The sequence below is a fragment of the Emiliania huxleyi genome, assembly GCF_000372725.1.
Source record: "Emiliania huxleyi CCMP1516 unplaced genomic scaffold EMIHUscaffold_653, whole genome shotgun sequence".
Classification (NCBI taxonomy): Eukaryota; Haptophyta; order Isochrysidales; family Noelaerhabdaceae; genus Emiliania; species Emiliania huxleyi.
In genome coordinates this window covers 2,700-24,147 of record NW_005197104.1, presented here as the reverse complement: position 1 = coordinate 24,147, position 21,448 = coordinate 2,700, and the positions used below count along the sequence as shown (strand labels likewise).

At 64.1% G+C, this 21,448-nt stretch overlaps 5 protein-coding genes across 5 annotated transcripts; 3 read left to right on the top strand and 2 right to left on the bottom strand.

Annotated features, from left to right (window-relative positions):
• Positions 1-1,975: 1,975 nt before the first annotated feature.
• Positions 1,976-3,659, bottom strand: EMIHUDRAFT_446180 (hypothetical protein). Its single transcript, XM_005762952.1, has one exon. The coding sequence runs from the start codon at positions 3,244-3,246 to the stop codon at positions 2,158-2,160; it is 1,089 nt and encodes a 362-aa protein (XP_005763009.1). The 5' UTR covers positions 3,247-3,659; the 3' UTR covers positions 1,976-2,157.
• Positions 3,660-7,172: 3,513 nt separating this feature from the next.
• EMIHUDRAFT_459830 (hypothetical protein) lies at positions 7,173-9,167 on the top strand (the record flags this gene model as incomplete). The annotated part of the gene is made up of 4 exons (XM_005762951.1): positions 7,173-7,799; positions 8,013-8,114; positions 8,226-8,927; positions 8,964-9,167. The coding sequence occupies 4 exons, from the start codon at positions 7,173-7,175 to the stop codon at positions 9,165-9,167; spliced, it is 1,635 nt and encodes a 544-aa protein (XP_005763008.1).
• Positions 9,168-9,922: 755 nt separating this feature from the next.
• Positions 9,923-11,122, bottom strand: EMIHUDRAFT_248301 (hypothetical protein; the record flags this gene model as incomplete). The annotated part of the gene is made up of 6 exons (XM_005762950.1): positions 9,923-9,935; positions 10,060-10,117; positions 10,395-10,452; positions 10,516-10,578; positions 10,841-10,978; positions 11,054-11,122. The coding sequence occupies 6 exons, from the start codon at positions 11,120-11,122 to the stop codon at positions 9,923-9,925; spliced, it is 399 nt and encodes a 132-aa protein (XP_005763007.1).
• Positions 11,123-15,902: 4,780 nt separating this feature from the next.
• EMIHUDRAFT_248298 (hypothetical protein) lies at positions 15,903-16,740 on the top strand (the record flags this gene model as incomplete). Its single annotated transcript, XM_005762949.1, has 2 exons — positions 15,903-16,016; positions 16,348-16,740. 2 exons carry the CDS (start codon positions 15,903-15,905, stop codon positions 16,738-16,740), a joined length of 507 nt encoding a protein of 168 aa, XP_005763006.1.
• Positions 16,741-19,816: 3,076 nt separating this feature from the next.
• EMIHUDRAFT_76939 (hypothetical protein) lies at positions 19,817-20,413 on the top strand (the record flags this gene model as incomplete). The annotated part of the gene is made up of 1 exon (XM_005762948.1): positions 19,817-20,413. The coding sequence occupies one exon, from the start codon at positions 19,817-19,819 to the stop codon at positions 20,411-20,413; it is 597 nt and encodes a 198-aa protein (XP_005763005.1).
• Between the last annotated feature and the right edge of the window lie 1,035 nt (positions 20,414-21,448).

The following is a 21,448-nucleotide window of genomic DNA, read 5'->3' as shown; positions in this document are numbered from 1 at the left end:
GGGGGGCGGCTCCGGGCCTGCCCTTTGGAGTGCTCCTCTCGGCAACTCTCTCCCAATCTGGGCAACTCTCGGCGAATCGCTGCCGATCTGTGCGAATCTGTGCGAATCTGTGCGAATCTGTGCGAGTCTGTGCGAGTCTGCGCAAGTCTGCGCGAGTCTGCGCGAGTCTGCGCGAGTCTGCGCGAGCAGGAGGGCGGCGCGCCGTTCGTGCGAAACCGCAAGCCTCAGCCGCGCCGCCTCCGCCCGCAGCGCCGCCACCTATCCATGTAGCCAGACGTGTGAAACAGGCGCTGGCCACACTGCCAGCCTCGGCCCGCAGCGCCGCCACCTCGGTCCGCAGCGCTGCCGACTCGTGCACGGGCACGGAGTCGGCGAAGGCGGCCGGGTCGGCGGTAGCCGCGAGGGTGGCGGCAGCGCGGAAACCAGCAGCAGGGTCGGCGGTAGCGGCAGCGAGGGTGGCGGGTGCAGCGGCGGCGGTGTCGGCGGCGGGAGCGGCAGCAGCGGCAGAAGCGGGAGCAGCGGCAGCGGCGCCAGAGCGGTGGTGAGCGCTCGCAGCCCACGCCCCTCCGCCCTCCTCCCTCTCGGCAGCGGCTCGCCTCCGCCAGCGGCGAAGGAGCCGCCGCCGGGCGCACATCGTAGTGAAAGCGCCGCCGCAGCCGTGCTCGCAGATGGCGCAGAGTGCGTCTGCAGCCCAGCAGGCGACTTCGCGCTCGCCCGCCAGCGCCGCGAGGAGGGCCGGCGCGGAAGGGAGAACTGCGCGACAGCCCGCCGCGCTCCTCGCCGCGAGGGCGAGCGCCGAGATTGACCAGCCGCACAGCACCGGGTCGTCGCTGCCGGCCGCCACTGCGAGCGCGCGCATGCACCGTCCATGGATAAGCAGCGCGGGCTCGTGCTTGGCGACGCTCCGCAGGGCCATTGCCGCCGAGACCCGGCAATCGGCTGCTCCGCCCGACACGGCTCGTGTGAGCGGCGCGAGAGAGCGAGCGCCGCGAGGCGGCGGCTGCCAGCGGCGCCGAAGCGCCTCAGATAGGTGCGCCAGGTCCTGGGCCGACGCGTCGAGACTACAGGGGGGCTCCAGTCTGGACCAAGCTCGCATGAAGGCTCAAACCGCAAGGGAATAAAATTAATTCACACACACACTGGCGAGGTACTTCCAGCCTGCTGTGGGAACAGCTGACGCAGTCTCGCCGAGGCTCACCCCAGCAGAGCAGGCGTGACCTGCCTCAGCAGTGCCAGGTCGGCCTGACTCGGCGCTCGATTCAGCCTCCGAGGCCCGGCATCTGGCCAGTGGGTGCACTGGACAGACTCGTGGGTGGAGGTGGTGGCAAAAAGTCCGACGCGACGCGTCCACCCGACTGCGCGGCTTGACGGCTGTCGTGCTGCGGGCACGACAGCCGTCAAGCTCTTGCCGCCGTACCGGTCGGCTGGAGACGCGCGCGCGCGACTCCCAGGGCAGTCTTTGGCATGGCCTCGCCTGCCTGCTGCGCACCCATGCGTGCATGTCGCGCGCAAACATGGTCCTGCGCGTTGGCGCTGCCCACCATTGCGCCATTGCGCGCATGTGGACACGACCGTCGGTGACCACAGCAGCGTGTGCGTCTTGTGATGTACATGTATTTTAGCTCTAAAACTCGCCCGGCGAACACCGACTGCGAGAGAGGGATCGCACGCGCGCGGCGCGCCAGCAGCAGCCCGGGGGGAGGGCGCGAGGGCCTGCCTCGGGAGGGGCCTGCGGCAGGGGGCGAGGGTGAGCTTCAAGGACCAGAAAGGACCTCACCGCCTGGGGGGATCTGCTCTGGGGCACGCGCCCCTTGAACGAGGCTCGGCCGTCCCACAGACTTGACGAGGCCTTTCGAGGCGAGACTCGCCTCTCGGGTTGACTCGGCCAGACAAAACCCCCGAGAGGCGTGGGAGTACCTCGCCAGGACACACACATAAATCCGACGAGCGCGCCGCCCTGACGGTGCACCGAGCTCCTGACTGTTCTTTTTTATATTATACCAAAAGCTAGCCGCCCACAACGCCCTCTATGTTGGGTCAAGGGCGCCTAGAAGAAGGCGCCGCCCCCCGAAGAGGAATGCCACCCGTACCCCGAGCCCCCCTCAACCCTCAGCCCTCGGCACTCGCACTCTCGCACCCCATGTCGCACTCAAGCCCTCAGTTGTCGAGCGACGCCATCTGCGCGAAGTGCGCGCGCAGCTCGGCCAGCGGCACGTTGCGGCTCTTCTTCTCGCCGAGCGCGCGCAGGCTGACCGCCCCCGCCGCCGCCTCGCGCGCGCCGACCACCGCGACGTAGTTGAAGCAGCGCCGCTGGCTCTCCTTGATCTTGTAGCGCAGGTCGCCGTCGCTCACGTCGAGCTCCACCGCGAAACCGTCGCCGCGCAGCGCGGCGTGCACCTCCGCCACCGCGGCGCGCTGGGCCTCGTCGCCGGCGTGCACCGGCACGACCAGCACCTGCCGCGGCGACAGCCAAAAGGGCCAGCGTCCCTGGTAGCGCTCCGAGAGCACGGCCATCATCCGCTCAATCGATCCGAGCACCGCGCGGTGGATCATCACCGGGGCGCGGCGCCGCCCGCCGGCGTCGACGAAGAGGAGGCCGAAGCGGCGCGGCATCTGAAAGTCGAGCTGCACCGACGCGAGCTGCAGCCAGCGGCCCGCCGCGTCCTGCACTTTGCAATCGATCTTCGGCCCGTAAAAGGCGCCGCCGCCCTCGTCCACGCTCCACTCGTCGCCCGCAAAGTCGCGGAGCGCCTCGCGGAGCGCGCGCTCGGCCAGCTCCCACAGCTCGTCGTTGCCGTCGCCGAGCGCCTTGGCAGGGCGCGAGGCAAGCTCGAAGGACGCCTTGAGGCCGAGCTTGCGGTACACGCGCCGCTGCAGCCGCAGCACGCCGAGCACCTCGGCCGCCACTTGCTCCTCCGAGCAGAAGATGTGCGCGTCGTCCTGGCAGAAGCGCACCACGCGGCGCAGGCCGCTCAGGCTGCCGCGGCACTCGTTGCGGTGCACCACGCCGAACTCGGAGAGGCGGATGGGCAGGCTCTTGTACGACACGGCGCCGCCGCGGTTGAACATGACGCAGTGGCACGGGCAGCTCATCGGCTTGAGGCCGACGCGCTGCCCCTCGTGGTCCCACAGGAACATGTCGGCCTCGTAGTGGGCGATGTGGCCGCTCTTCTCGAAGATGCGGGCCGACAACATCTGCGGCGAGAGGACCTCGCTGTAGCCCTCCTTCCAGCACTCCTTCCGCATCAACTCGACGAGCTTGTTGTACACGTGCGCGCCCGCGGGCAAGAAGAACGGCGCCCCGGGAGCGTACTCGTCGGCGAACCAGAGGTCCTTACGCTGGCCCACCTCTTGGTGGCTCAGCGGCGCGTCGCCGCCGTCGCACGCGCGGCACTCTTGGGGTCCCTCACTGGCGTCGGGCCCTTTGTCAGCTTCAGATTCAGCGGCTTCTTTGGATCCCTCGTTGGCGCCGGGCCCTTTGTCGGCTTCAGATTCAGCGGCTTCCCTCCGCGCCGGAACACGTTTCGCACCGAACGGGCTGGGCCTTCGCCGCGATGGACGCGTCGATCACCAGCTGTTCCATTGCGCTCGCCATGTTGTCGCTCTGCATGTTGCGCTGTCGGTCTCCGCTCTCGGTCTCCGTCTGCACCGCGTCCCTGCCGCGGCTGTGGAAGGGTCGATGTGAAGAAGCCGGATTGGGTGAGTGTGTTCTCGAGGTGGATATCCTTTGGCCGCGTTGGGTAGCGAGGATTGGTGTAACCCGAGCCACGGAGGCGTGTTTTCTGACGGCCGACCGTCAGTGCACGGAGTTGCCCCTTCTCCGACTGCCCCGGCTAGTTCCCGAGGTCGCGCGGGAGTGACCCCTGCGTCCCCCGAGACCTAGCGCGGGTGGGTTGGAGGGGGCTCGCCCCGTTCCTCCCCATCGGGCCGCGTGAGCGGCCTCGCCTCGCAGATTCGTTTTTCGCGCCTGGGTCAGGCGCGCGGGGCATCCCCCGGGTCGCTCGACCAGCGATCCGAAGAGTGGCCGCTATGCGAAGGAAAGAGTGGGGCCCTCGGGGTACGCCTCCGTCCGGCCCCCTCCGAGGGGGGAAGGGAATTGTGGGGTCCCCACGGGCGCCTCAGTTCGGCCCTCCCGAGGGGGGGGAGGGGAGCAAGGGGGTGGGGGGATCGGGGCGGTGGGGAGGGGTCTCGGTTTCATGGGTCTAATGCTTGCCTTTCGGGGAGGGGCCTCGGGAAAGGCGAGCGCAGTGGCGCGCGCCCTACGTAATCCCCTCCTCCCCAGAGGCAGCGAGTAGGCAGCGAGAGGGGGTATCGAGCGCCTATATGGAGGTCACGAGGCTGCGTGGCGACAGGTAGAGCTGACCAATGAGAATTGGAGCTGGAGGATGATTGATGGCACCTGTGGCGGCCACTACACCAAGCTTGGGCCGGGCGGCGTGAAGAATTGCGAGGAGCTGAACATCAAGGTCGAGATCCCTCGAGATCCACCTCCGACACACCGGAAGTTGGGGACAGCTCACCGTGTGTGGAACAGGTCGACTACTCGAGCGCCACCGTCTCGATTGGTAACTGGACCTTCACCGTGCGTGGTAACTCTGTCTACGACCGCATCTCCGGTGCCCTTTCTGAGCGATTCCCAAGACGTTTCCGAGACCACTGATGGATGTCACGAGAGTTCACAACACTCGCCCGCGACACATTCCTACATGCCCTCACCAGCTAAATCTCGCTGCAGCCCTGACGCTCTGGCTGCTGCGCCCGCAGGCCCGTCGCACAGGCTCGACATCGATTTTAAGGCATGTGGCGCACCGCGCCCTGCCGTAGTCGGAGGCTGGCACGGGGAGAGAGGGAGAGGCCCGGCCCGGCCCATGCTCTGGCCCATACTAGCGGGGCTAGACGCAATTCCCGTCCCCTCTCCTCAAGGCGCACGGCGACGCGGCTGCGCGGAGCATGCCCCACGGTCTGGTCGGCCAGTCGTTCGCTTGGGACGGCGCCAAGAACGGAAAGACAGACGAGTACCCAGAGTCCGGCTACTACAAGACCTCCGCGATGGCGGAGGGCGCAATCGAGGGCGAGGCCGCAATGTACCAGGTCGCGTCTGCCTACGAGACGCACTTCGCCTTCTCGCGCTTCGATGCGAGCGAAGCGGTGGTGTCGGCGTCGGCGCTGCCGCGCTTCGCAGACGCCTCGGCCACCGACTGAGGCGGCCGACATGCCGGATCGCTTGGAGAGGCGAGAGCGCCATTGGACTGAGACACCACATGGCGGCAAGCGACAAGATCTCACGAGGTAACTGGTTCAGAGGAAGGGTGGATGTGCGGCGGCGGCTCAGCAGAGGGCCGGCTGCTTTTGTTCCTCGAGTGGTTCCGATGCGTGTGGAGAGAGTGCGCGCGTAGTCGGGTGTGTGTGGGGCGCTGCCAAGCACAAGGGCGCGGCCGTGTTGTCTATAGCCGATCACGTCTGGCGTTTAGTTGTGTAAAGAATTAAAGTCAGTTTTCTTTCTTTGCCGCCGCACGCCCCGCGCCCAACATGTGTGCTGACCCCAATTCTTTCTATCCTCTCGCAAAAACTGAAACTCGCCCGCAGCCGCACGTGCAAGGCGCCAAGCGCAAGCCTTCACCTCAGGTCATTACTCATTACTTACTTTTAGGAGGCGGTGAAGGCGGGAGAGACTCTGCTCTTTGACGAGGAGCGGGCGGAGGTGATGTGGTATGCTCCTGTGTGGCGGGGGGCGCGGGGGTGGGTCGCCGGGGGGGGTGGGGGGGTTGGGATGCGATGGGGATGGTCTTTTCGGCTTGTGCTCTTTTCTTGGTACCTGTGTCGAACCTGAGGATTTCACTCAGAGTCCCACGACCCGAAGACATGCTCGAAGAGTCCCATGCATTGCAAGCTAGCAAGCAGCGCCAGCCGCGCGCGGGGCGCAGCAGCAAGTGCAGCACTCCCTCACTCTGCGGACTCTGGTGTCTGAGAGATGCTCGCACTCTGCTCTCAGACACCAATGGCGCACTGGCTACGCCACTTTCTCACGCCACCGCCCACCCTTCGTACGGCTGTGTGGCAGCTCCCCGGCGAGACCTCGAGGGACTGCACGCGCGCCCGCGCGGCGCCGAGCCCAGCCCACAGCCACGATCGTTCACAAGAGAACGCGCCAGCTGTCCTTGCGCGCGGGCTAGGCCGCCTCCCGCGCCCTGGCCCTCGCAGCGGCAACTGACGCGCGCCTCGCCTTGGCTGCGGCGAGCGCCGCCTCTGCCGCCGCCGCTGCCGCCTCGGCCGCCGCTACTGCCGCCTCGGCCGCCCCCTCCTAGGCGCGACCAAGCTGTGCATCCGACACGGCGGCGGCAAGCGGCAGGCAAGCGGAAGAGCCCCCCCGCCGGCAAGAAGAGGTGCGCGAGATGCGGCAGAGATCCGCTGTGTGGGGAGAGAGGGGGAATTGCCTCACCTCGCCCGTCTCCCTCCCAAAGGGCAAGAAGGGCAAGACGCCAGTGGCGGGCAAGAAGTGGGGCGCGCCTCGACGGAGCCGGAGCCGGAGCCAGACGAGCCGGCGGCGCCCGAGCCGGCGGCGGAGGAGGCGGGAACCCGCTGAGAGTGCCCCGAGATTTACCCAAGCGACGGCGGAGATGGAGGTCCCGAGATTGACCCCGAGATCGCCGCCGAGATTGACGCCCTCAGATGACATCTCACGCCTCGAGATCGCTCAAGATCGCAGGCGCCCGTCTCGAGGGAGAATTCTTAAAATACAAGGGAGAAGCCGAAGCGCGGCCGCCCCAGCGCCGAGAAGGAGGAGAAGCCGGAGGCGAAGCGCAGCCGCCGCGCCACACGCGGCGGCGCCTGACGGCGCGGCGGCACCCAAGCGCAGCCCCACGGCCGTCGGCTCTAGACAGCAACGGCTATCCGTGCTGCTGTGCGCCCCCTGGTGCGTGGTTGCTTTCAAGTTCTTAGATCACAACCCAAGGATGATATAATAAGGCAAAAAGATCGTTGCGCCTTGCCGATCCGCACCTACCCAGGCTCTTGGGTGGGCGCCCACTACTCTTCACAACGAAGCTGGTTCTTGTGCACGCGCTCTTGGCAGAGCTCCGAATGAGCGACCCGACTGGGCGCGCTCAACCTCGAGAGCCGTCTCCGCGCGCGCGCGCGTGTGTGTGTGTTAAACAAAACTGTTCAGCTTTGCGATGGACTTTGGCAATTACGGCACACCTCGCGGGTCTCCCGCCTCGGAGCTCTACGCCACTGAGATCCACGAGCTGCACTCACGCTGCCGCTTCCGCTACGAGCCTCTCCGCTCCGCCTTCCCATCGCTCACCGTCTCTCACTACACCGACACGGACACCTACGACCGCTTCGACGGCGTCGATCTCACGCCACACAACCATCGCAAGTACCAGCCCGGCAGCGGCTGGGCGCTCGGGCTCCAGCCTCGCACCAGCGATCGCGAGCCGCAGGGAGCGCTCTGCGAGGCGGTGGCGGACGGCGGCGCGACGTGGGCCATCCTTCGCGTCGGGCCGTTCAATTCAACGGGCGGGTACGACTGGTGGCAGTTTGCGGCGCACGACGCGCTCAACCTCTCGCGCCGCCTCGAGGGCGGCCGCACTCTCGCGCTGCACTCGCACTATGTCGTCGGCGTGCGAGCAGAGGACGGCGGCGTGCTCGGCTATCCGCCGCTGCACATGCACCACCTGCACCTCGTCCCATCCAAGCCGTGGCTCCGCTACCAGTGGCCAATGACGGGCGCGAGCTGGCAGCAGTGGCTTGCGAGGGCGCGCGAGGTTCAGGGCTTCTCCTCGTACGTCCCGAACTATGTGATGGAGAGCCACGGGGAGTGGGACCCGTGCCACATCCGGCAGGGCGACAGAGACAGGGGCGAAGGCGGCGGCGGCGGCGGCGGCGGCGGCGGCGGCGGCGGAGGCAGCGGCGGCGGCGGCGGAGGTGGCAGCGGAGGGAGAGGAGGTGATGGTGCTCCCCGCTGCTACGCCGAGACTTTGCCGCGCGGGTACTACCACCCGCTTCGCGAGTTCGCGCTCGACATGGAGGGCGAGGTGAACGACGCACGTGCGGCGGGCTCCCCGCCGCTCGCGTGGTACTTGGAGGTCGGCGTCGGCTTTGAGGAAGCTCCGGTTCCGATGGCGACGGTGGAGACGGTGCCGACGGCGGAGGCGGCGGAGGCGGCGGAGGCAGTGGCGCGGTCTGCGCCGCCTCGGCCGCTCTCGTACGCCGTGCTGGTGGAGGACCACCTCTCGCTGGTCCCGTCGCACCAGTCCACGTACGAAAACTACTACTGGGTACCGACGGACGGGAAGCACGTGCACTGGTATGAGGGCGAGATGCCGTCGTCTGGCCAGCTGGTTCGCATGAAGCACCACGCGCACATGTCTCTGCTGCGGCGGGCGTACTTTGTCGCCGGGACCGCCGAGGAGCTCGGGCTGCACAAGCTGCTGCCGCGAGACAAGTTCGGCGAGCAGCTACCGCTCAAGTGGCCGCAGGCGGGCCACTCGTGGCGCTGGCCGTCCTCGATACCCATCGTCGACCTGGACAAGCTAGAGACGCTGCTGCTGAAGCGCATCGACCGGCTTCCGGGCGGGCGCTCGAGGATCATCTGCACGCTCGACGCGGCGCGCGAGGAGGCGGGCGGGTATCCCGGCTACGTGTGGGACCGCGCAGGCAAGTCCGTGTGCACGCCATGGACCTTCCGGCGGGGCGACCCCTTCCTCTCGGTCGCGCTGCTCGAGTGGCACGGCGGGCGGCTGGGCCCTTGGGCCAACGAGTCTGCGCCGCTGCCGGAGCTGCTCCCAATGCACACGCAGTGGAACTTGCTCTTCGCCGCCGCCGACGGCGCGTCGCACTACTTCATGTACCCGGCCTTCCTCGCCTCCCGCGCGCTGCCGCTCGTCGAGCGGGCCCTTGTCCCGCAGGAGCAGGCCGCCACGCAGGTGAGGACGCGTCTTCACAGCCGCACGTCTCGACAGGCGATCTTCCGCGAGATGCTGCTCGTGCAGAACTGGCGCGTGGTCGTGCCGCTCAACGGACCCCTCGGTGTGCGCGCGCAGCACTTTGCGCATGCGGTGCGCCGCGCGCCGCCACGGTTGCTGGCGGCGGCGGGGTTGGTGGGCGCAATGTTGCTCTGGCGGTGCGCGCGGCGCGCGCGAAGGATAAAGTATCACGCAATTTGACTGTGCCGCCCACCAAAACTCTAACCCTAAGTCGGCCCATTCTTCGTGGTCGGCTCTTCGGAGGGGCCGCAGTCAGTTTGCCGGAGCTAAGGTAAGGTAAGGGCTAGAGGGAGCGGACCGTGAGTTGAGGAAATCGAGGGACGCGACCCACTTCGCCACAGACGGTCCCGCGCCTCGCCGCTATGACGGCCACACGACCGCAGCTCGTGTGCGTGTGGCCGTCTTTGTCCGGAGTGAATACTCCAACGCGCTCGTCGGTGGCGGCGTCCCCCGATTTCGCCGCGCTCGGCGAACCTCGACAGCGCTTTCGGTGGCATGCAGCTCTTTGCGCCTGAAGCCTGGAGAGCAGCTCCTCTGCTGCTCACACACTCTGCACAGTTGACACAGCCTATTGTGCGGCTGCCACAGCTGTGACAGCGATGGGCTCGCCCTCACTGGCCCTCAGTCACTTGTGCTGCGGCTTGTGTGAGCGACACTGCTCGGCGACTGCCGGCACACTGTGAGACCATGGGTGTGAGGTCAAACCACGCTACCAGCGCTTGGTCACATCGGCCCCGAGGTCAGATCCTTCTACTCTGTTGATGACAAGACTTGTCTACTGGCTGGAGCCGAGCAGGAGGGCCCAGCGCACAACCCCTGGTCAACTCAGGGTCCACACCCCGTAGTTCCATTTCACTCTGACACGCTAATCTTGAAAACGCGTCCAACGGAGCTCCGTGTTGCTCCCAGCGGAATGCCCCGCGCTCCCTGCGGCCCTAGCCGATGATACTAGTATGAGAGGTCATCTGGCTACCGCGAGCGCGACTCAACTCGCCGACGTCGTCCGATGATTGTGCAAATAAAGTCAGCCTTCGGAGGCTATCGGTGGGGTCGAGCCGGCAGTAGCCGTGACATGTGGTTCCACCACCCCTCGCAGGCTTTGCCTCTGACCGCCACCGTTCCCAGGCTGCCTAATGGGATGGAAAGGAAGGCTCGGCGAGCGTATAGAAGCGTGCTCGACCTCGTCGTGGCAACCTGCACGGCAGCGCTGGTGGGCGCGATGAGCGTCGTGCCACCTGACCCAAGACGGGTCGCAGGCGTCGTACCGAGCGTGTCGAGACCGTGTCCTGATGTGATCTGCACGGGTGAGTCACGTCGGCGTCAAAGGAGCGACGTGCGACCTGTCAGAGCTTGATCTCCGATCTCAGCGACGTCGAGTCGTCTCCGGCGCGCAACAAAGGTACATACCCAGGACGCGCAGAGGCAGCTGCGACCCCGCCGAGTAGACGGCGGCACACAGCGCCACCTGCTGTGTGCCGCCGTCCACTCGGCGGGTTCGCAGCTGCCTCTGGAAGGCACCGAGATGTACCTTTTTCGCGCAATGGTCAAAATCAAGGTTTTGTAACGCGAGCTGTGCCACAGTGAAATGGAACTAGCCAAGGTAAGGTAAACTTCTCCACACACACGAGGTGGTGGGGCAAGGGGGGGCAACCCTCGCGTCTCCACGTCTGACGACAGGAGCCCCACGGCATTCAAAGTGCAAGGCCCGGTGCGCGTGGGTGAGCGGTGTGTGTGTGTGTGTGTGTGTGTGTGTGTGTGTGTGTGTGTGTGTGTGTGTGTGTGTGTGTGTGTGCGTGCGTGTGTGTGTGTGTGTGTGTGTGTGTGTGTGTGTGTGTGTGTGTGTGTCACGTCACTGCATCCTCCGCCGGTTCCTCCCGTCGCCTCTTCTTTGTTCGAATGTTTTTCAATCCATCCTTCACGAAGCCCTCCCATGTAGCTAGCGTTCTTGGCGAATGTCTCGAAATGGCCAGCAGGCGCTGTCTGCTCGCGGTCTGTGCGGGCCGCTCGTCCTCCTCGCCCTTCTTTCGTCCTCCCGTCCCTCCCCTCCACCATGGCCTTCTCGGCACTTCTTTCTCCATCCGCCTCGCCCTGCCTTTTCGCATCGTGCCGTTCGCCCTCCATTCGGTGACCTCCATGGCTGTCCGCCCCTTTTTGGGTGGCGCTCTCGATACGGTTGCGTCAACCTCGACGTCGCTGTCGCCCTCCCCGTCCCCGCCGGCGTCCGTGCCTCGGTTCGCGTCATCGGTAGCGTCTCCGTTGTTCCCTCGTGCCCCGCCGTCGCCCTCTCTGCTCGGGCCGTTAGCGATTTCGCTCCTCCTGCGTGTCGCCCCTCCGTCCCCTCCCCTTTCTTCGTCGTCATCGTCGCTGTCGCGAAAGCCCTCCGGTCCCTCGATTCCCTAATCGGCCCGGAGGGTAGGGTTGTCAAACCTTAACTTTGGGCCTAACAGTTGAGCTAGTGTTGGCTGAAATCCTCAACGTTGTTCAAGTGTTCTCCCCAGCCCAAGCTGTTACTGTTGTTACTGTTGTTACTGTTTGTTCAGTGGTCAGCAAGCAGAAAATGCCAAAAAACCCGGCGGGTAAAACCCGAAAATACCTGGGTTTCCCGGGTATTTTTGGGTATTACCCGCACTGGACGCTGGAGATCGTCGTGGGTCACTGCCATCCTCACTCACTCGCGCTCGCTCGAGGAGGCCTCGATAGGGTTAGGGAGGAGGAGCTCGCTCGCTGGCGCGTCGCCGTCGGCGAGAGCGGCACTCATGAAGCGCGAGAAGGCGAACGTGGTGGCGTGAGGAAACGCCACCTCGTACATGGATTCATCTCCCTCGATGGCGCCCTCAGCCTGTGCGCTCGTGGCGAAACGGCCGGAAGCGGGGTAGACGTCTTGCTTGCCGCGGCGCGGAGCGTTGGTCGTGAATGACTGCCCAATGATGCCGTGCGGGAGGGAGCGCGCCGCCGCGTTGCCAATCTCTTTGAACGTCAGATCGAGGCGGTGGGTTGGCCCGCTCTTGCGGTCAAAGACGTAGTTTCCCCGCACGATGACGGCCCAGGCGTCGCGGTACTTGAAGGTGGCGCTGGAATACCTGTGTGCAGGGCGAGCAGTTTTGCTTGGAACTCAATCGCCACTAACGGGGCGCCCAAAGCCCAAGGGTGTCGAACAGACTTCATCTTGATGTCGAGGTCGTCGCAAGCCTTGTGGCCGCCGTAGCCGAATTTGAACGGGCGGCTGGCGCACGTGCCGTTGATCACGTGGGCGCCTAGCCAAAGTGAAGGCGATGCTCATGGTGGGGTGGGTGGGACGGGGATGGGCGGGAGGGGGAGAGGGAGTTGGGTGGGGACCGGTGTTGTAGTCGTCGAGCTGGTCGGCCCAGAAGGACGCGTTAGCCCAAGCCCACGCGGGCAAAGAGACGCCTCCAGCGACGACGTGCACCTCCGTGATGAAGGAGCCGTCCACGACCAGATCTTGCAGGGGCTTGCGGAGGCGGAAGGTGGCAGCCTCCGTCTTGACGTTCACGGCAAAGCCTGGCGCCGAAAGGAAGTTGTAGTAGACGCCGTCGCGCCCCCTGAAGTCGGCCTCACCGCCGTGCGCAAAGTAGAGGTGCCTGTGAGGGCAACAGAAAAGTGCGAGCGCCGCGTTTCTGTCTGTGGCACGCGTACCAGTTACCTGCGAGGAGAGTCGCGGTTGCGCTACAACAGGCGATGGGGTATCTGATACTCGCGCACGGGTCTTGCTCTGCCCCAGCAGGCGGAGATGGCGGCGGGATTGAAGCGCATTCAGCTGTGAAGTAAATACACGAGGCAGCAGCCTGCGTATCACCAGAAAATGATATCCACCCGAGCCCTACAGCTCCGCCGTAGGAGGCGTTTCCGATGCAGATGTCCAAAGTTTGCCAAGAAGATCCTGCCTTAAGCAACGGGAATGGTCCCTCGAGCGGTGCCCCCGAGGCGTCCACAGTCGCGAAATGATTCTTTTGTTGAGAATTGCCATCTGCGTCGTAGTAGACCAAACGCACGGTGTGTTCGTTCACTTCGCCATAATCGCCGTCACTTCCGTCGCTCATGTAGCTGTCGGGCACCTTTTTTCTGAGTGCACCCACAAGGGCTGCCCATCCGACGAGTTTGAGTAGGCCTGGAGGGTCATCGTGGTCCAATTTGGTCGGTCTTCGTTGACATACCACCATGAAACGATAAAAGCCGCCCTCGAGAAGTCGCACGAGCCCAGCCAAAGACCGGAAGAAACCGTAGCCGGGTACTCGTAGGAACCGAGACAAGTATCGTCGCTACCGTCCGGTTTGAAGAGGACATACTCGTTGCTGGTTGCGCAGCGCAGCCATGGTTGCGTCCACATGGTTGCGGCCATGGGTTTCGGGAGGCGGTTTCGGGGACGGTTTTAACCACTCAAAAGGGGTCAATCGAATCTTATCAGAAAAGAGTTTTACGACAGCACTCTCTCGCACGACACCGGGTACGGGACTGGCACTACAAAGGACACAGCAGACGGCCCCCTCAGGGGCCATCGTCATCGAACAAGTCGATCTCTGCACGATTCTGCCACGGCTGGCCCGCCCGCCCTGTTGTCAAGCGTTGTGCTGTAGACGGGTGTGGGTGTGGGTTGTCGCTGACTGGGGGGAGTGGGGACTGACCGACGCCGGCTGGTCTTCGGCGTGTCGAGGGCGGGCGCGCAAAAGGCCTTGCCGCCATCGCGTTGCCGCGAAGGAAAAAGAAGTCGATCACGAGGCGGTGGCAGGAGGGGGCTCTGGGGCGGCGGAGGCGAGCGCGGCGGCCACGGCCGGGGAGGAGGAGGTCGAGGGCGCTGCTGCCGCCGCCAAGGCGCGGGCCGCCGCGCTCCGGAGACCCTAATTGTCGCCGATCCTTCAGCGACGCGCCATACCGACACACCGGGCACACTTCGCAGCCAGTTCTTTTGTTTAAAAGAATGTTTAAACTCTTTTCTGGGGCGCGCCAAGGAGGAGCGCGAGGAGCGCGCGGAGCTCGCTCCCTTTGGGGAGGATTACGGCTCGGGAGGGCTAAAACACGGGTCTTGCGGTTCACGGGTCTTGCGGTTCACCCTTCATGCTCTCTTCGTGGCGAAGCATCTTGTCGATGATTTCCTCAATGCTCCCCGAACTCATCGCATTTCTGCTGGTAGCGAGCTGTGAGCACTCGTGCTTGTGCGTCTTCTTCCAGTGCGCGCGCTGGCACTCTGCGCTACAGTAGGCAACCATGTGACACCGCGAGCATCGCTTCAATTGGTCCGCCGGATTTCCGTTCCACTTGGTGCCGCACTCCGCGCATACCTTTAAAGCTTGAATGCGCTCGGTGCCGTAGTCACTCAGCTGCGCTGTGACTCTCGCCAAAGATCGCTCCCTCTTGGCAGTTTGCTCCGCAGATTCCCGGCATGGTGACATGGAGTGGGCAAGCTTGTTCGGGTCCGCGCACGATCGCAATATGTCTCGAAAGGAGGCCACGTCGGGTGCTTGCGTGAGCCGGAAGAGAGTTTTCACGGCGAGCTTCTTCTTCTGAAAGGCAGGTAGCAGCAAATCTGTAGTCGTTGCCGCGCCGTACGAGTCAATAAAGGTCGTGTCGACCTCAGCGACGCCCAGTAGGGACATGAGGCTCGTCTCGACGCGAGAGAGGTCGGCGATCGCGTCGTCCCAACAGAGGCCTTTGCCTGTCTGCTTCTGCAAGGTCATCTGCGCTGAATACAAGCAGACGAGATTCGCGAGGCCGCTGCTGCAATGCTGAAGATCTCGCTTGTCTTTCATCGCCGTCCTGACGGCTTCCACGTAGAGCGTCTCCGATGTAGCCCAGCGGCAGGCGCGCTTGTACGCGAGCCCCGCGTTGACAAGGTAGACAGACACCTGCTTGCCCCCCCCCGCGGCGATGAGCACACGAGCAGCCTCTTCGTATAATGCAGCTGCTTCCTCAAAACGGCCGCATGCCTCGAGCGCCTCGGCGAGGGCCGTTTCAAGCTCGCAGCGAGCGGCGGCGCCGACAAAGCCAGGCTGCAGAGAAGCCACCTTGGGACCGTTTCGTGCACCCGCGAGCGACGCGTCGAGAGCGCACGTGTAAAAGTCCACGAGCTCAACCCACATCTTCAAGTCGCGATACTGCGAGATGAGCTCGCGTTCAATGGAAAAGATCATGTCGTCGGTAATCTCGGAGGTCGTCAGAGAGCGGAGAAACAAGTGCATCACGCGCAAGAGCAAGGCACGCGCAAGCTTATCGTCATCAGACACGTGGCGGAGGTAGCTTTCATCCTTTGCAACCGGTTGAAGCATGGCGCTGTACTCAAAGCATGGCAACACAGCGATGCCCCATGTCAGCTGACCGTCGGTTCCAGAAAGGCCTGCCGCCGGAAGGACGCGGACCTCGAGTACAAAGGCGCCCGCACTATTCGTGGGGCAGCTCACATCGAAGTCCAGGTGGTCGCCAGTGAAAATCAGCTCGTACATTCGCAGCGCATCGCCAGCCAGCGCGTTCGTGCGCACGCGAGTAGGCAGTGACACGCGCTCGAGCGATCCAAACGCTGGGTTGGCAGGCGGCGACGCCAAGGTGAGGTTGGAAAACTTCACCTTGACTGTCTCGCCTGTCACTCGTCGCACGATGCACCGATTGGTAGCTGGGTCCTCGGCGATGCAAAATCCGTGAGTACCGTTGAGGTCCTGTCGGCTCTGAAGGCCAATGAGCTTGACGAAAGTAAAGCGTGTTGGCTTCGGCGTGGGCGTGAGGGCCTCCATTGCGGCGACGAGAGGGCAAAGGGAGCAATACGAGAGCAGAGGGAGCAACGAGAGGGCAAAGGCAGAGGGCCGGCACGAGATCGCAATTGAAGCTTTTTTTTATCAAAAGGAGGGCTACACGACGCCCTCTACGCTGGGTTTTTGCTTTTTTCCCTTGCTCAGCACAAGGTCTCCTCACATGGACAACCAAGAACTCACCAAGAACTGGCATGGCCTGCAAATGCAGCGTTTGTCTGTCGTCACACCGGCGGGCCCGCTGTCTGAACACAACTCGGCCTTTGATATCCGGTCGGTGCGGGCCCGAATCGAGGAGGACCGGTCGAGGGGGGAGGCGACGCAACTACTGCGCAGTCTACGACCCGTCGCGGAGCGACGGGAAGGAGAGGCGGGGCCGTCGGCGAATCCGGGTCCTGCCCCCCCCACCCCCCTCTCCCGAGGGGAATTGAGAGCTAGGCCCCCCCCACGAGCGGGGTGGACGGCCGACGCGTGGAACCACGGCTGGAACGGCCGCAGGGGCAGGGGGCATCCCCCGGCCGAGGCCCCGCCCCAGGAGTTGCGGCGGCCGGCGCCGCCACCAGGCCCGCCCCCGCCACCACCGCCTACTTATCCCAGCCATCCTCAAGAACAGCACGACTGGCTACAAGAACGTGACCTTCAGCCGCAGCAGCAAGAAGTTCAAGGCGGAGGCGAATGCTGGCGGCAAGGGTGTCCACCTCGGCTACTTCGACACCGTCGAAGAGGCGGCCACCGCCTACGCTCGGTCAGAGTACGGCCGCGCCGACGCCGCCAAGCTGCTGCAGCCTCGCCCCGCTCCCACTCCCGCTGGCGCCGAGGCGATACGGCAGGCGGAGAGGGAGGGCCTCACCCTCACCGCCAGTAGCAGCAGCAACACCGGCTATAAAGGCGTCTGCTGCCGCCCAACCTGGTTTGTGGACCTCCCGCACCTTACCCTTACAGGCCACCATAAGGGACCCCGTTGTCCGTTTGACATCAGACTTTTTTTGAGTTGGAGGTAATAATTAAAAGGATTGCACTGTCCCAAAGAACTGATTCATTCATTTCACCCTCACATAGTAACAATACCTCAAAGTTGAAAACCTCCAAAATAGGCCGTCAGGACTCTGTCAGGACTCCGTCAGGACTCTGTCAGGACTCTGTCAGGACTCTGTCAGGACTCCGCCAGGACTCCGCCAGGACAACCACTGCCCCCCCGCTGTGAACAGAGCCCTTAGCTAGAGAGTAGGGAGGGGTGTACAGTCGAGTTACTCCCGAGGGCAGGGACGGCCCTCCACTGAGGGAAAGGGCGCAACGGGGACGGTATGCTCACAACCCAGCCACGCAGCTCTTTGCTCGCGTACAGCCAACGAGTTTGCTGGTCCACAGGCAGGCCAGGCCGTGAGCGTGGGCCGGTCGGGCCTGATCCTGCGGTGAGCACTGGAGGGCTATGCGGCTCGCTCCGTCAGCCGACTTGCGCCGTCGAGCGGTCGAGCGCTTCGGGTTGGACCCGCGGGAGGGTCCCTGCGCGGCTGACATGGCCAGCCAAGCCGTGTGCGCTGCCGTGGGCGCTGTCGTGGGTGCTGCCGTGGGTGCTGCCGTGGGCGCTGCTGTGGGCGCTGCCGTGGGCGCTGCCTCGGTCAGCAGTCGGTCAGCAGTCGGTCAGCAGTCGGTCCGCTGCTCGGCGCTGGCCTGCAGGCCGCCGGTGGCAAATCGGGGGGGCGCGGGCCATGGACGTCGTGGCCGAGCTTTGCTGCCTTCTTGCACGTTGCCGGCTGTAACGTTGCCTGCACCATGGCCGCGCCTCTCTTGCTTGTGCGCTTTCATGGTCGAGCCGAGTGGCGCGAGAGTGAGCGTGATTTCTTTTGTCTGTCTGGACTCTAAGTTTCTGTCAGGACTCTCAAGTTTCTGTCAGGACTCTCAAGTTTGCTTGTCAGGACTCTCAAGTTTGCTTGTCAGGACTCTCAAGTTTGCGTCAGGACTGCCCCATCAGGACGATTCCGCAGAGGGCGCGCACGGTCGAAAGGGGGGCTGGGCGTCTATCATTCACTGCTGGGGGGGAGGGGAAGGAGGGTTGCAGTGAAGGAAGGTGGAGGTCCCGTCGGAGGCACTTGTGAGCACTGTGAAGACCGTGCGCCGTCAGGACCCCGCCAGGACTCTGTCAGGACTCTGTCAGGACTCTGTCAGGACTCTGTCAGGACTCTGTCAGGACTGTCAGGACAGGTGCGGGAGGTCCACAAACCAGGTTCGGCCCGAAGCAGCAAGGCAGCAAGAAGTACCAGCTGAAGGTGATGATTGGCGGCAAGCAGGTCACCCTCGGCTGGTTCGCCACCGCCGAGGAGGCGGCGCTCTTCTACGCCCGCAGGGAGGCGGGCAGGGACACCAGCGATCTCACCGCGCCGCCACCGCCGCCGCCGCCGTCCTCAACCTCTGCGGAGCTGCCAGTGTACGAGCTCAGCATTCTGACGCCTGAGCAAATGGCCGCCGTCCCGAATAGTCCACCGTCCAATTTGGACTATAGTCGAGCGCGTCGGAGAGGTGTTTGGAGACAGGCTCATGATTATGCGGCAGCCCTAGCGGCAGCGCCAACTTATGGCAGCCCGAGCGGCAGCGCCAGTGCGCGCACATAAAGGGGGGTGGGTGGGGGGTTAGGGGGTGGCTGTCGAGGGCTATGCCCGAGTCTGTTGTTACCAGCGCACATACAACCCTAGCCAACTTATGGCAGCCCGAGCGGCAGCGCCAGTGCGCGCACATAAGGGGGGGGGGGAGGGGGGTTAGGGGGTGGCTGTCGAGGGCTATGCCCGAGTCTGTTGTTACCAGCGCACATACAACCCCAGCCAACTTATGGCAGCCCTAGCGGCAGCGCCCGTGCGCGCGCATAAAAGGAGTTGGGGGGGGGATGCGTAATACGTATGCGTAATACGTGGTGCGTAAGCCCTCTCCGACACCTTGGGCGTGCAAATGCGTAATACGTATGCGTAATGCGTGAGGCGTAACCCCCGTCGGCCGCCACTTCTCACTCGAATCCGGAATGCGTGTGCGTAGTACGTGGTGCGTAGGCCCTCTCCGACAGCTTGGGCGTGCGAATGCGTAAAACGTATGCGTAATGCGTGAGGCGTAACCCCCGTCAGCCACCACTTCTCACTCGAATCCGGAATGCGTGTGCGTAGTACGTGGTGCGTAGGCCCTCTCCGACACCTTGGGCGTGCGAATGCGTAAAACGTATGCGTAATACGTGAGGCGTAACCCCCGTCAGCCACCACTTCTCACTCGAATCCGGAATGCGTGTGCGTAGTACGTGGTGCGGAGGCCCTCTCGGACACCTTGGGCGTGCGAATGCGTAAAACGTATGCGTAATACGTGAGGCGTAACCCCCGTCAGCCACCACTTCTCACTCGAATCCGGAATGCGTGTGCGTAGTACGTGGTGCGTAGGCCCTCTCTGACACCTTGGGCGTGCGAATGCGTAAAACGTATGCGTAATACGTGAGGCGTAACCCCCGTCGGCCACCACTTCTCACTCGAATCCGGAATGCGTGTGCGTAGTACGTGGTGCGGAGGCCCTCTCCGACACCTTGGGCGTGCGAATGCGTAAAACGTATGCGTAATGCGTGAGGCGTAACCCCCGTCAGCCACCACTTCTCACTCGAATCCGGAATGCGTGTGCGTAGTACGTGGTGCGGAGGCCCTCTCTGACACCTTGGGCGTGCGAATGCGTAAAACGTATGCGTAATGCGTGAGGCGTAACCCCCGTCGGCCGCCACTTCTCACTCGAATCCGGAATGCGTGTGCGTAGTACGTGGGGCGTAGCGCGCCTTGAGAGGCACACCCCGATCGGGCACGACACCGAAATACGCGACGTCTGGCCGACGCACTATGGATCGCGGGCGCGTATTTACATAACATGGCCGATCTGTGCATTCTGGGCGATTACGTATGCGTAGCAGTACTGACGACCTCCCCGCCCCCCGCGCCGGGCGGCAGCGGCACGACGGGGGCGCTCGGGTAAAAATTCTTTTGCGCTTCGGCCCCCCCCGGCCACCTGTGCATCCGCGTCGTGCGAGGGGCTCCTCGAGTTGCAGTGAGTGTAGGGACTGACATGGGGAGTCTCCTTCGCGCGGCGATCCTCCTCCTCCCCGCTGCTGGCCACGCCTCCCGTCGCCTGGTCATCCGTTCAGCGGCCGCGGCTGCCGTGACGGTGCGGCCGCTGGGTGCGATAGCCAACTCCGACCCGACTCTCACCGCCGTATCCACGCTGAACGCCGGCGCGGACTACACGTCACTTGCAAGCGGCGTGAAGGTGAAGGAGGTGCGGGCCGGGACGGGCCCAGCGGCCAAGATCGGCGACACTGTGTTTGTTCAGTACTCGGGTCGCTGCCTCAACCTCAACGGGAAGAAGTTCATCAGCACACAGGACGCCGCCGCCAAGACGTCCGGTCTGGCCATCAGCGAGCCGTTCGTCTTCAAGCTAGGGTCGGCCACGGTGATCCCCGGGCTCGAGGCGGCTGTTCTCGGCATGTCCAAGGGCGGGTACAGGCGAGCGGTGATACCGGCCAGCCTGGGCTACGACGCGGATATGAGCCTCGGGCCCACGCCCGAGAGCTTCCAGGATCTGAGGTCGCTGGAGTCGATCGTCAAGAACCCGAACCGGGATGCGTCACTGCTGTTTGACGTGCAACTCGAGCGCATCAAGTGACTTTGTGACTTCGTGATAGGAATATACCGCATTTTTTTCCCCCATGAAAAATAAACAGCTAACAGGTCCCCGCCCGTGCGATCTTTGTGCAGGGTTCTTTGTGGGTGTGGTTGGCGACTACGAGCCGGGGTCGTCCTCACGATGGGGGACTAGCACTAGCCGTCTTCCACATGGTCCCCATGTGACCGACGTGTACCTCTTACCTCTTACCTTACATGCCATGAAGAATGAAACGCTAACGACAGGCTAACGACTGCTTAAACAAATAATTAAACGGAGGGATGTATCAGCCTTGGAGCAGCGCGTCAAAGTCGATGTTTGGCTCATAGTGCGCGACCGCCGCGCTCACGCGGGCCGTGTCGTGGATCGAGTGCTTCGCGGTGTAGCTCTCGATGATGTGGAGCGCGTCGAGGGTGCCGTAGCGCGTGATGAGGACCGGCGCATTCGAGTCCTTCGCCATCTGGGTGAGGTACGTCAGCGGCTCCGTGTCGTCGGGGAAGGCCTCCTTGTCCGGGAAGCCCTTGGAGGCGCCTGTGCACGCGAGGTGTGGGGAGAGATGGGGAGAGATGGGGAGAGATGGGGAGATACAGGGAAGCCCTTGGAGGCGCCTGTGCACGCGAGGTGTGGGGAGGTTTGGGGAGAGATGGGGAGAGATGGGGAGATACGAGGAGAGATGGGGAGAGATGGGGAGATGTGGGGAGAGATGGGGAGAGATGGGGAGAGATGGGGAGAGATGGGGAGATACGAGGAGAGATGGGGAGAGATGGGGAGATATGGGGAGATATGCCCTTGGAGGCGCCTGTGCTGAGCACCATCGCGAGATACAAATATCTCCCCATATCTCCCCATATTTCGCCTGTGCTGAGCACCATCGCGCCCGCCCAGTCGCGCGGCCCGTCGACCGCGCCGCCCTGCGCCGTCATCAGCCGCTGGTGCTGTGCGAGGTAGCCTAATTAACTAATTAACTAATTAACCAGCCTAATTAGCTAATCAGCCGCTGGTGCTGTGCCAGGTAGCCGAGCAGCAAGTCGTCGC

Excerpts from the sequence above, each read along its gene's own strand:
- EMIHUDRAFT_446180 (XM_005762952.1), bottom strand. The coding sequence starts at position 3,246 with ATGCGGAAGGAGTGCTGGAAGGAGGGCTACAGCGAGGTCCTCTCGCCG.